Source organism: Ranitomeya imitator, chromosome 4, assembly GCF_032444005.1.
Source record: "Ranitomeya imitator isolate aRanImi1 chromosome 4, aRanImi1.pri, whole genome shotgun sequence".
NCBI lineage: Eukaryota > Metazoa > Chordata > Amphibia > Anura > Dendrobatidae > Ranitomeya > Ranitomeya imitator.
Genome location: NC_091285.1, coordinates 289,040,340 through 289,054,662, shown reverse-complemented (window position 1 = coordinate 289,054,662; position 14,323 = coordinate 289,040,340). Strand labels below are relative to the sequence as shown.

At 41.6% G+C, this 14,323-nt stretch overlaps 1 protein-coding gene across 5 annotated transcripts in view; it reads left to right on the top strand.

Annotated features, from left to right (window-relative positions):
- IRAK4 (interleukin 1 receptor associated kinase 4) overlaps positions 1–13,869 on the top strand; it is a 34,192-nt gene extending 20,323 nt beyond the window's left edge. For 4 of the 5 annotated variants that reach the window (XM_069764740.1, XM_069764739.1, XM_069764737.1 and 1 more), the window contains exons 6-12: positions 3,637–3,701; positions 7,001–7,115; positions 7,200–7,309; positions 7,393–7,576; positions 13,144–13,206; positions 13,308–13,466; positions 13,557–13,869. In XM_069764740.1, coding sequence (XP_069620841.1) covers positions 3,637–3,701; positions 7,001–7,115; positions 7,200–7,309; positions 7,393–7,576; positions 13,144–13,206; positions 13,308–13,466; positions 13,557–13,604 — 744 coding nt within the window. In that variant the 3' untranslated portion in view covers positions 13,605–13,869. Of the gene's footprint in view, positions 1–991; positions 1,046–3,636; positions 3,702–7,000; positions 7,116–7,199; positions 7,310–7,392; positions 7,577–13,143; positions 13,207–13,307; positions 13,467–13,556 lie in introns of those variants that run through there. The other variant, XM_069764741.1, reaches the window with a different exon arrangement.
- Positions 13,870–14,323: the final 454 nt, after the last annotated feature.

Here is a 14,323-nt window from a genome sequence, read left to right as displayed (position 1 = left end):
ACTTAAAGTGAAACTGTAACCCCCAATATGCATCAGGCTATACCACGATATCGGGGGCTTGGCTCTTATAAAAGTCCTATTAGCACTGTATCTGCTAGTGGTACGATGCCTCAGAAAACAACTTTGAGTTTTATGCACATGAAAGGGCTTCACTGCACCTTTTGGCATTCTTAAGAGTTCACCCTTACACCCTCTCACTTTGCAAGTTTGGGTCTTTCCGTGCTTCTGGTTCACAGTGATCACTTCTTAGGCTAGGTTCACATTGCAATATGTAACAGATGCGTTAGCGCACCCATTGACTGCCATTATGTAGTGCATCGCTAACGCATGTCATAATCGGCATGTGTTAGTGATGTGCCGTCATTTTGTGACGGACCCTCGGACGCGGTCTGCAGCGTTTCAGGGTCCGTCACCGCTAGCGCGATCGCATAATGTGATTTTTAAAAGGCACTTGTGTTGCGCAGTCCGTTTAACGCAATGTGAACCTAGCCTCAGAGTGCTACCTAAAGTCAGGCGGTTGACACCGCCGTGCTCAGCCAGGAACACACAGTGGCTGGGCTTCTTCTCATCTTTGGCTCTTCGCTAAGGCACTCCACTACACTGTTACACCCTGGAGTGTAGCGAGTGGCGTCAGCAGGGTGGAGACAGGGAGGAGAAAGCGCACATCCACTGCATGCACATGCTCAGCCCGTCACCGGGAGTCAGTGCGCACTCGCACGCACCCTGGCTCACTTAAGACCCGAGTTCACCCCAAGAAAGGGTTTGTAACAGTGCACCAAAATCTTGGCCGCGCCAAGGGGTTGCACCCAACCATACATTTGCATGCAAATTAAGTTATTTTCTCATGCACTGTAACACTAATAGTTACAATGCTAGTATGATTTTTATAAGGTTTAATTCCATTATATGAAGCTATAGCTTGCTTAAAATGCATTTTGGGGATGACAGACTTCCCTTAATAACGGGTTCCAACACCTTTTTATATTTGCAGTCGTTGTAACTAAACAGTAATTTGATGTCTGTGTCCACAAGTTTGCACAGCCGGGTCAGTAATTATTTTCAAACAAATACTTGTTTTATATCCTCTTTTTTTTTTTTTTTTTTTTAACTCAACCACACAAGTAAAATTGTATACATAAAGGTAATATACTTACTACTAGTGAAGAGTGAGCATGCACGGGTAAGGTGTTATCGGAGCACTCTCATGTGCTATTAGTACTTGAGCACGCCAAAGATACTCTGCGTTCATGTCGCAGTGGCTGCATGTCTCACGGCCTGTTTGTTAGGCACTCCCTGCATGTGTTACTGCTGTTGTACAGCAGCCGAAGACCCGCTATTAGCACACGAGCGTGCTCGAATAACGCCTTATCAGACCACGCTCGCTCATCACTACTTACTGCACATTTGAGATACATTTTATAAGTTAAAGGAGTTGTCTGGGACTCGCATAGTGATCTGAAGGACTGGTCATCAGCATTAGATCAGTGGGAATTTGACACCCGGTTCCGCCACTGATCAGCTGATATCTGTTTTGTCCGTGGCCAGATGAAAGCAGTATACAGAGTGGAGCAGCACATTGTTAGTAGTTACTGCTGAGTATTCCAGTATCTCCCATTCAAATGTATGAGAGATAAGATGCATCACCCCGGAGTGATCGCTAAACTGTGTATAATACCAAACTGTATCTGCTCCATATCTTTACATCCAGACAGCTGATTAGTGGGGTTTCCTGGTGTTGGACTCCCACTGAGCTGATATTGATGACCTATTTCTGTGCCCATGACTTTACATAGTATTAAAAAGGACCTGTCACTTGCTTAAAAAAGGTAGCTAAATAGCTTGTAAAAATCCCTGTGCTTCCCCAGTTTTGCTGTTCTTTTCAATTTTTTTGTTTGCTGCACCACTCCATTGCAGAGATAGTCACATTTAGGCTACGTTCAGACTAGCGTTGTGCGCCGCTGCGTCGGCGACTCCACGCACAACGCACGCAAAAACGCGGCAAAACGCACGCAAAAACGCTGCGTTTTGCGACGCGTGCGTCGTTTTTTGCCGAAAATCGGACGCAAGAAAAATGCAACTTGTTGCGTTTTCTTGGTCCGACGCTTGCGGCAAAAAAGACGCATGCGTCGCAAAAACGCAACAAACAAAAACGCATGCGTCCCCCATGTTAAACATAGGGGCGCATGACGCGTGCGTCGCCGCTGCGTCGCCCGACGCACACTAGCACAACGCTAGTCTGAACGTAGCCTTATTGCTTTTGGAGCTCAGTATGTGAAATCTTTCCTTGGAGGCCAACTTGGAGCTTCTTGAGCATTTACTTTTTCACCTCTCCCTCCCAGATGCAATTAATAACAGCTCAGCAGCATCTTAGGGCAGGTGCAGACGGCCGTAGATGTCCTCATCTGAGAGAATCTGGCCGATTATGCACGTCACTCTAATCAAACTCTTATCAGAGATTGAACAGAGTGTGACCATAGTGTACTCTGATTCTTTTGGATCAGAAGACTGAGAAAAAAAAATGTATCCATCTTAATTATGAGGCCATGGAAATCGGACTTCACTCAGATGTCATCCAAGTGCAGCACAATGATTCCCACACCCTCATTGACTTGCATAGCCAAGTGCGATCCAAATATCGGATCAAAGTCGGGCATTAAGCGATTGTTTCCTCAGACAGGCACTGTCCAAGGGAAAAAAAAATGAAAATCTGCAGTGCCCGAAAACATAACCTTGGTCTGGCTGTGTTTAATGTTTTGTCAGATCACACTCGGACCAAAAATACGCTTGTCTGCACCTGCCCTTAGACTGCTAGATGAGCGCTTTGCTTTGATTGACAGCGCCTTGGAGGAAGGCACTCCCAGAGAAGATGCTGACGAAACGTCCCATTGGACACAGTATTTGAGGTTAAATATAGTGTTGCATTGCTCCCACTGGTTTGTCTTTTTATTTTTCTGCAACTTGTTGTGACTGCTATGGTGTTGTCTGGGTCCTTTGAAAACAACTGGGTTTAGAGAACTTGTGCTCTCTATCTTGCCATGAATGCGGAGCCCAGCGATTTCTTACTGCTCTCCAAAAGCAACAACCGTGAATATCTCTGTATTTGAGTGACGCAACATAAAACGAAAAAGTAGACAGGGTATTTAAAGAAAAGTATTTTAGGTGTGGAGCTAAGGGCATGTCAACTAAGGTGTCACGGACCACTCCTGCCAGTGATTCTGCTGCTGACCTCAGGTCAACTGAGCAGCTCTTCCTCTTCTGATCTAGTCTGTCAGAGGGGTAACTAGCAATGTCATGCTGATTGACAGCTGACCCCTGCTGTTAGGCAGCAGCGGGGATATGGCTGTTAATCAGCATAACATCCACAGAAATGCCCTGTCAGCAGAGCAAAGTGGAGCAGAAGATGCTTTGTTGACCTGATGTCACCGGAGGTTGCAGAATCACCGTCAGGAGCGGTCTGTGACCGCTCTGAGCCAGCAGAGATGGGCATCGGGCAGAAAAAGCTGTAGTTTGCTTGTTAGTTCTTAATTCTGTAGTAACAATAAAAAAATAAAACCAAGTCCCAGATAATCCCCCTCCCAAGTTCTTTTTTTTGCGCACGTGACATGTCCTCAATGCACAATTATCTAATTTTCGCAGATTGCTGATGCAAGTTTACAGGACCTTAAAGATCAGTTTGAACAGGAAATAAAAACAATGGCTCAGTGAGTACATGTACCCAATACTACTTCTGTTTATACCGTGCGGTAGTTTACATACATTGCATTGCTCTCACGGTTTTGTCTCTTATTTTTAATGTATTTTTTTCCAACTGCTTGTTACCGTTCTGATTTCATTGAAAACAACGGAGTTGAGCAAACTTGTTCTGTCTGTTGCCATGGTTTCTGATCCCAGTGATCAGTTGCAGTGGTCACATGCTGTAGATGGGACATTTACCACTGCAGCCCTGTAAACAAAGAATAGCAGAGAGAGGTGGCGCTGGGGCAGCAGGGGATTTTTATTATGCCGCAGCAGATCCAGCCTGAGAACCTGGACAATCCCTTTAATTTTATAGTAGCATCGTTTTCCATGGTGCTTTTTTTATTGTATGACATATAGCATATCTGTAGTGAACCCATTAAATGATTGCAGTGTGCACTTCATGGCTTACGAAGGAAAACTACCCTATTAAAATATAACCTTTATTAAGTGAACATAATAAAAGAATCCCAAGAGCGGGATTTGTTCCTTATAATTAAATCGCCTAGGAAAACCCGGGCTTGTAAAAATACAAGAGAGCAGACCAAAAAATAGACGCTCTCTACCTGACTAGTCAATGTAAATAATGATAGGAAAAAGACCCCTCTAACATGATAGAAGTATGCCCAGTCAAAAAATCTGAACTGCCAGCACCTAAATGGTTAACAACCACAAGGTGATAATATTAGTGCAACGATGTCATGACAAACTCACTAAACCAATGTGAAGAAATGAGTGACCTCTCCCTGGATACCACTTCTATCTGAGCACCTACCTAGATGCGGAGGTTGGCACCCTAAGAAAAAGCGAGATTGGCGCCCCCGCTCGTACGATGGCTGTACCTGAACTCCTATAGAGACCCTATAAGGCTGATAGTCAGAAACAGAGGGCTAGATGGCCTGTAATCATTGTATGATATCAAGATGAAGTGGTGTCAGTGTATGATAACACAGGCAAAAAACGGGGGTGTGAATGTATACAAGGGAGAGATAACAATCAACTAAAGTCACTCAAAAATGTTAGAACAGTAAAAGCTATATCATAGCTGCAATAACAATCCCCCAATATGAAAAGGATGACCCTGATAAATATTCCAGCAAATATGCAAAATAACAGTCCGCATAATATAAATGCATAGATGTTACCACACACATGCTTCAACCCCAAAATATTCCAGTTTACAAAATGACAAATAGGGGCACAAAGAGATACAACCCCAAAAGACATCATACTCATCTGACATAGTGTGGAACTTCATGCAGATAGCTGGAAATGATGATAGCCTAGATCCTTAGATGAAGAGGGCAGGCTCACAACACACTCTCTGCACTTCATATTGCAAACTGGTATATTAGTGTGCTTTTACATTGCGTTCCGTGTCCCCGTCAGGGCATATGTCCGAAATCCCCCAGAAAACGGGGTCTGGACGCATGCGCTGATGATGTAGGCGTTCACTCCCCAAAAAAAGTGCATTGGCCCCGTCGGCATATGCGTCCGGAACCTGTTTTGCGGGGGATTTCAGATGTATGCCCCAACTGGGGCACAGAACGCAATGTGAAAGCACACTTAGAGGAGAAAGTTTACTCCTACAATCATGCTCTTCATATATGTACGCCATGGAGTGTGTGTGTCCATACAATTCAATATTAATCGAATATACGTGTCTCTTAAGACACTGTGCACTGTTATTATACAAATGTATTTGTTTTATTTTTTTTTGCTACCTTGGGATAGCTATTTTGAAGTATATTATGGGCATTAAAAAGAAATAGGTAAGTAAAAGGTGGTTTTATTTTAGGCTGGAATTTCACTTTTTAATTTTGTTTTCATTTGTGGCGTTTTGAACACATTTGGTTGCTTCTCCCTATGGCTCATACCATGGCTTACTTTTCTTCTAGCTATGGCTAGTTTACCTTATTATATAGTGATCCCAATAGTTTGCTTAATATTCATCTTGAATAGTCTACTATGTTCACTGGGAAAATTGGAGTATTATTATCCAGTATATCCTATTGCTTAATCATAAGAATTCACTGTTGTGATTTTTCAGTCTATTATGCAGCAAGTGCACACAAAAAACATGGCTAATAAAGGTACTGTCCAAAAGTTTTAGGCAGGTGTGGAAAAAATGCTGCAAAGTAAGAATGCTTTTAAAGATAGAAGTGTCAAAAATTTTATTTTTAATAGTAAATGGTGACTGAACAAAATAGAAATCTAAATTAAATCAGTATTTGGTGTGACCACCCTTTGCCTTCGAAATGGCATCAGTTCTTCTAGGAACACTCTCACAGCTTTTGATTGAACTCAGGAGGAGGTTGTTCCAAACATCTTTAAGGAACAACCACAGATCTTCTATGGATGTAGGCTTGCTCATATATTATCCTAGACAGACTATATGATGTTGAGATCAGGGCTCCATTTATGCCATCACTTCCAGGACTCCTTGTTTTTGTTATTCTCCAGATAGTTGTTAATGACATTAGCCGTATGTTTGGGGTCATCTTGCCGCAGAATAAATTTGGAGCCAATCAGATGCCTCACTGATGGTATTGCTGATAGAGAAGACTCTGCCCGTATATGTCAGCATTGAGGGCACCATTATTCTTAAACACATCCCCAACTCAGTTTGACAAATGCAGCTACAAATTGTAAGCAACCTCCACAATACTTCAGTTTTGAATAGACACTCCTTATTATACCGCTCTCCAGTCCTGTGACTGGGCTTTGGGTGGAGCTTCACCGCACAACCCAGCCCAGCATCACGAATGAAAGCAGTGCAGGAGAGCGTGCGCCATGCTGAGCTGGGATGTGCAGTGAAACTCCTCTCACAGCCCAGTCACTCAGGGATACTGGGTCCTTCCTCGGTGATGCTCGTTCATCTTCCAGTTCTAGAAGTTGACTTGACATCACCGGTCATCAGAGGCAGCTTCAGCTGGTCACGTGATGGCGATGAGTGGACACCAATAGCGCCGCTTAGACACATTTGGAAATGCAAGGTATTTGAAGAAAGCCTTATTTCTAAGGTTTATATCGATCTGCCCACCACACATTGTAGTGGATGACTTCTTTTAAGCCGCTTGGCCTTGTTTCGATGTTCAGTGTAGGACTTTTGGGCAAAAATTCTTTCTTGAAGACCACTTCTAGCCATGCTTCCAAAAACCTTTGCACGGTACTGTATAGTATGGCATTTCTAGGTTTCCATGTGCTATTCATCAACACTGTATTTTAAACATTAATATTTACATTTAGTTTAACAACTTTCTAGATGTCATCATGAGAACATTGTGAAATTACTTGGCTTCTCGAATGATGGTGATAATTACTGCTTGGTTTACACTTACATGTCTAATGGTTCTCTACTGGACCGACTTGCTTGTCTGGTGAGTGGCCATTATGTTCTTCTTTGTGAGTAGATGTACGGTTGGTGCCTGACATGAATGAAACTCATTTTCTTCTTCTTCCAGAATAACACGGCTCCACTATCCTGGAATAGGAGATGTAATATTATGTTGGGAACAGCACAAGGAATCAAATATTTACATGAAAATAATCACGTCCATAGAGACATTAAGAGGTTGGTGATTATCACAAATAAATTATTACAATTAAATTGTTTCATTATGAAGCAATGTTGATTTTTTTTTATTTTTCTTTAAGTGCAAATATTCTTCTGGATGATAATTTTACCCCCCAAATCTCTGACTTTGGTCTTGCGAGAGCTACTGGACATCTGGCACGAACCATGATGACGGAAAGAATTGTTGGCACGACAGCATACATGGCTCCAGAGGCCCTACGGGGAGAGGTCACTATAAAATCTGATATATTCAGCTTTGGCGTGGTAAGTAACTGTAGCATGCTTCACTTTTAATGGTTTTGCAATAGCTGCTTCAGAGATATGTTCCAATGTATCCAACAATAATGGTTGTTTGGCAATACATAATACAAATATATTATATACTAATGTATCAAATACGCACTGTTTTGTGTCTGTATAGATGAATATTATATAGTTGCAATCAAAATAATTCAACCTTGATTGAAAATGTATTAGCAGAAGTTAGTCTTTTAAGAACAATGTAAATGGCTCCTCACAACTAATATAACAAGTGGGTTCTCCAAATTCAACACAAAGTGCTACTTTTACTGACTACCGTAGTTTCAGAATTCAACCCCTACATGTCTTTAGTACTTAGTAGACACCCTTTGGCTGTCATGATCTACTGCAAGGTTGATGCCAGCTTCTGGTACCGTTCCTGAGGAAAACTAGTCCCTTCTTCCTAGGCTTCAGCTGCCTTTATGAAATCCACCAATGATTTTCTATGAGGTTTAACTTGGAAGACTGTTACAGCCAATCCAGAATCTTCCAGTTCTTCTTCTGAAAGTTGTGTTCTTAGAGTTGCAGTTGGAATCATAGTTCTCAAGTTCAAAGTTAAATGAACTTTAGCTATACTACTTGGACATGGCACAAAGAGAAAGCTGTCAGTGGCTGCTGACATATTCCTTAGGAAGCATGTGATAAAAAACCTTCGAGTGACTGCAAAAGACCTGCATCAAGATCAGGAGGCAATTTTGATTGCACAGTAAGGTGCATACTAAATGCTGAATGTCTCTATACTGACCAAAAAGCACAAGAAAATATGTCTCCAATATGCTCAAACTTATACAAAATAAGTCAGATGTTTGGGGGTTTTATTCCGTGGAATGATGAAACAGAAGTAGAATTTTGAAACTGTATCAGCAGTAGGTCTAGAGGAGGAAGCATACACTGAAAGACCATCCTATCTACAGAATAGCCTAGTACTGGCTAGGTGATCCATTGGGTTCTGCTTTGCTTGCTCAAGCACTGGAAACAAAATCCACCCAAACTTGGTTTCAGAAGTTCTGGAAGATTCTGGATTGACTGTTAGTTGCTGCTTGACCTAACCCCCTAGAAAATCTTTGGTGGGATTTGAAGAAAGCAGTTGTACCACACAAACCCAAGAATTTTGGTGAACTAGAGGCTGCAATTCCTCAGGAACATTTCTAGAATCTGGTGTCTGGCCATGCATTACATTTTCAAAAGGTGTTCCACTAAAGGGAATCTGTCAGGATCAACCCTCCTAAACTGTTACTTGAGAATGCATGTAATAGAAAGGTGAATAAAATAATTCCTTGATATCAGCGATCCGATGTCTTGTTCCTGAAAAATTCACATATGTAAATGAGCTGTTAAGATCTGTGGGCAGGGAACTGATCTCCCCGAGAATCTGCCTCCAGAGCCCATTTTTAACCCTCCGTCAGGAACAATATTTGCACTAACTCGTAATGGAACTATGTGCCTATCAAGCGCAGGCTACAAAAATGCCTAGAATATCTATTTTTCTCAAATTCAGTGATCTAAAAGTGATAATAGACCTTCATAGGGATGTACTAAGAGTCTACACATTATCAGGTGCAAAACAAACCCATTTACTCAACATAAAAGTAATAACTTTGATATACACAAATTTCAAAACTCCCATCAAATAGCCATTTATTTGTAAGAAAATCTGCCTTATTTATATGAAATATCCACAAACCTTTCTCTATCCATTCATAAAACAAACTAAATAAACAATAGTAATGACTAAAAACATTACATACCAACCTTATAAAGTGTTATGTGTTCGGGACCAATGAGCCTGAGAAGCCAGCACAGCTATATCTTCCTTCCTGAAGCTCTGCAGACCAACTGTGGTATCAGGTTTCACTCATCAGCTAGAGCCAGGAGACTATCTAGAGGGAGGGGGTTTCCTGAAAATCTGGTGAGAAGGGAGAAATGAAAGTAGAAGTGCTGCGCCTGTCAGATCCATTGTTCCTGACGGAGGGTTAATGAAAGTGGGTATTACCATTGTGGGAGAGTAGACTGTCAGTCATTACGTATTTTACTCTGGCAGCACTCCATTTCATTTAAAATAAGCTCTGGGGCGGAGTCTTATGCAGATTAGTGTTCAGCCCATAGCCTAGAACAGCTCCTTAACATATAAGAAAAATCATAGATTTCTCTGGTATAAAACATCAGATCGCAGATATCCAAGTATGGTATAATTCAGCTTTCTATTACCTACATGCTCATCTAGAGGGCTTAGGAGGGTTGATTCTGCAGACAGATTCCCTTTAAGTAATAAAGATGCTTGCCTTGAGTGTCTAAAATATTCAGAGCCTGCAGTAGTCATTTAAAAGTGGCATTTTGTATTTGGATTTTGAGAAATCAGTTACCGTTTATACTCGAGTATAACCCGACCCCCCTAATTTTGCCACAAAAAACTGGGAAAACTTATTGACTCGAGTATAAGCCTAGGGTGGAAAATGCAGCAGCTACCGGTGAATTTCAAAAATAAAAATAGATGCTCCATTCCGTTCATTATGGCCCCATAGATGCTCCATAGATAGCTGTGCCATATATAATGCTCTGCACTGTTCATTATGGCCCCATAGATGCTCCATATAAAGCTGTGCCATATATAATGCTCTGCACCGTTCATTATGGCCCCATATATGCTCCATAGAAAGCTGTGCCATATATAATGCTCTGCACCGTTCATTATGGCCCCATAGATGCTCCATATAAAGCTGTGCCATATATAATGCTCTGCACCGTTCATTATGGCCCCATAGATGCTCCACATAAAGCTGTGTCATGTATAATGCTCTGCACCGTTCATTATGGCCCCATAGATGCTCCATATAAAGCTGTGCCATATACAGTATAATGCTCTGCACCGTGCAGTATGGCCCCATAGATGCTCCATATAAAGCTGTGCCATATAGAATGCTCTGCACCGTTCATTATGGCCCCATAGATGACTTACTCACCTCTCTTGCTTGCAGCTCCTCAGCAATCCCGTCTCGGCGTCTCTCTGCACTGACTGTTCAGGCACAGGGCGGCGTACAATAGTACGTCATCGCGCCCTCTGACCTGCACAGTCACTGCCAGAGGACGGGAAGACGGAGCGGCGCCCGGCGGGTGGAACGTGGACAGGTAAATATGTAATACTCACCTGCTCCCGGCGTCCCTGGCTCCTTCTCCCGGACAGCTGGTCTCCGGGTGCCGCAGCCTCTTCCTCTGTCAGCGGTCACCGTTACCGCTCATTAGAGGAATGAATATGCGGCTCCACCCCTATGGGAGTAGAGTCCATATTCATAACTTTAATGAGCGGTCCCACGTGACCGCTGAAAACAGGGGAAGAGCTGCGGCACCGAAGACAGTGGGACGGGCATGGGGAGCGCCGGGACTAGGTGAGTGCGACACGCTATCTCCCCCTCACCCGCTGACCCCACCGCCGATCATGACTCGAGTATAAGCCGAGAGGGGCACATTCAGCCCAAAAATTTGGGCTGAAAATCTCGGCTTATACTCGAGTATACTCTGGAGCAGAACAATATTGTATCATACAATTATTAGGTTCTGTAGAAGGACGTAGATCTGGGGATTTATTATGATGGAATATAGGCTGAACTGGATGGACAAATGTCTTTTTTCGGCCTTACTAACTATGTTACTATGTTAATATGAGTATATACGGTATTTTACTAGTTGTGTTGAGCTACTTAAATTATTCTTATTTCTTTGGTTTATTGTAAACAGCAAAAAGTTTGTAATTATTTCTAATAAACCTAATTTGTGATGGGGTTGAATAACTTTGATGACTATATACAGTTAGGTCCATATATATTTGGACAGAGACATTTTTCTAATTTTGGTTATAGACATTACCACAATGAATTTAAAAAAAAAAAACAATTCAGATGCAGTTGAAGTTCAGACTTTCAGCTTTCATTTGAGGGTATCCACATTAAAATTGGATGAAGCGTTTAGGAGTTTCAGCTCCTTAACATGTGCCACCCTGTTTTTAAAGGGACCAAAAGTAATTGGACAGATTAAATAATTTTAAATAAAATGTTCATTTCTAGTACTTGGTTGAAAACCCTTTGTTGGCAATGACTGCCTGAAGTTTTGAACTCATGGACATCACCAGACGCTGTGTTTCCTCCTTTTAGATGCTCTGCCAGGCCTTCACTGCGGTGGTTTTCAGTTGCTGTTTTTTTGTGGGCCTTTCTGTCTGAAGTTTAGTCTTTAACAAGTGAAGTGCTGCTCAATTGGGTTGAGATCAGGTGATTGGCTTGGCAATTCAAGAATATTCCACTTCTTTGCTGTAATAAACTCCTGGGTTGCTTTGGCTTTGTGTTTTAGGTTATTCTCCATCTGTAGTATGAAACTACGACCTATCAGTTTGGCTGCATTTGGCTGGATCTGAGCACACAGTATGGCTCTGAATACCTCAGAATTCATTCGGCTGCTTCTGTCCTGTGTCACATCATCAATAAACACTAGTGACCCAGTGCCACTGGCAGCCATGCATGCCCAAGCCATCACACTGCCTCCGCCGTGTTTTACAGATGATGTGGTATGCTTTGGATCATGAGCTGTACCACGCCTTCGCCATACTTTTCTCTTTCCATCATTCTGGTAGAGGTTGATCTTGATTTCATCTGTCCAAAGAATGTTCTTCCAGAACTGTGCTGGCTTTTTTAGATATTTTTTTTAGCAAAGTCCAGTCTAGGCTTTTTATTCTTGATGCTTATGAGTGGCTTGCACCATGCAGTGAACCCTCTGTATTTACTTTTATGCAGTCTTCTCTTTATGGTGGATTTGGATATTGATACGCCTACCTCCTGGAGAGTGTTGTTCACTTGGTTGGCTGTTGTGAAGGGGTTTCTCTTCACTATGGAGATTATTCTGCGATCATCCACCACTGTTGTCTTCCGTGGGCGCCCAGGTCTTTCTGCATTGATGAGTTCACCAGTGCTTTCTTTCTCAGGATGTACCAAACTGTAGATTTTGCCACTCCTAATATTGTACCAACTTCTCGGATGGGCTTTTTCTGTTTTCGCAGCTTAAGGATGGCTTGTTTCACCTGCATGGAGAGCTCCTTTGACTGCATATTTACTTCACAGCAAAACCTTCCAAATGCAAGCACCACACCTCAAATCAACTCCAGGCCTTTTATCTGCTTAATTGAGAATGACATAACGAAGGGATTGCCCAAACCTGTCCATGAAATAGCCTTGGAGTCAATTGTCCAATTACTTTTGGTCCCTTTAAAAACAGGGTGGCACATGTTAAGGAGCTGAAACTCCTAAACCCTTCATCCAATTTTAATGTGGATACCATCAAATGAAAGCTGAAAGTCTGAACTTCAACTGCATCTGAGTTGTTTTGTTTCAAATTCATTGTGGTAATGTCTATAACCAAATTTAGAAAAATGTTGTCTCTGTCCAAAATATATATGGACCTAACTGTACATCGTATATTTGCACGTATCACTGATATGTAACTACAAAATATGTTTGTAAATCTCACTTTATTCAACACTGTATTTTTAGGTATTGTTGGAAATAATTTCTGGCCTTGCACCATTTGATGAGGATCGGAATCCAGTATTACTGGTAACAATTTTTTTTTAACTTCTTGCATAGTTTAGTTTAGTTTTTTCAGTTCCTTTACATGCAGAAAAAGCTTTTTTTTTCTCTCTTTTTGTTCCCCTCAGCTTGAGATGAAAGAAGAAATTGAAGAGGAAGAGAAAACACTTGAGGAGTATGTGGATAAAAATATGAAAGATGTAGAGCTCCACTTCGTAGAAAAAATGTACAGTATTTCTAGCCGGTGTCTGAACCAAACGAAGAATAAGAGACCAAACATTGACACGGTATATATAGGCAACCTATTTTGCAGAATAGATTGCATATTTTTCATCAGTTTGCACAGTTAACCTGTAACATTATATTTCATTCTACAGGTGCTCCATGATTTGGAAAACTGCACCAGCATCCTTTCTGGTTTCTGACTTGTGCTATGTTCTCTGTGCATATATTTATTACATTTTAAATTACACTTACTGTAACAATTTATTTTTAAAGAATCTGGCAGATAAAATTGGTAAAGAGGCCTTGAGCGGAAACAAAGGCGAACATCTTTGTCCTTGTACAAGAACTAGTGTAATAGAAAAGTGCAGTGTCGTTTGCTGTATGTATCTCCTCCAGTTTTCTCTGTTCTTGATTTTATGCATCTCCTACTTTGTGTAACAAATATAAATAAATTAGTAAATCAACCGCCTTAGATGAATAATTTCCTTTTCTATATTAGAATGCCATCTTCCTTTTTAATGTACAGTATGTTCCAATGTAGTAAAGACATGAAATTGATAGCAATTCATAGAGTGCAAGTGCTCACCACTCGAGTTTACATCTGGTGCTCAGGTATGCACAAAGTATTGCGGGTGCTTGAGTCACATGCTAAAGTCTCCGCCCTGCATGTGTCTTGGCTGTTGGACAGCCAAAAAACATGTCAGGATTTCCCGTATATGGCAGGCAATCCCTACCATACTTGGCGCACCAATGATAACTCGAGTAGTGACCACTTTCACTCAACACTAGGCAGAAACACTTTACTAGATGTTAACATTATTTCGTTAAGTGCTTTAAGTGATTGTCCACTTTTAGAATACCTCATTATTAGCAGGAGTTGACAATTTGTTGAATGTCTGAGTTCCCCAGAGATCAGATG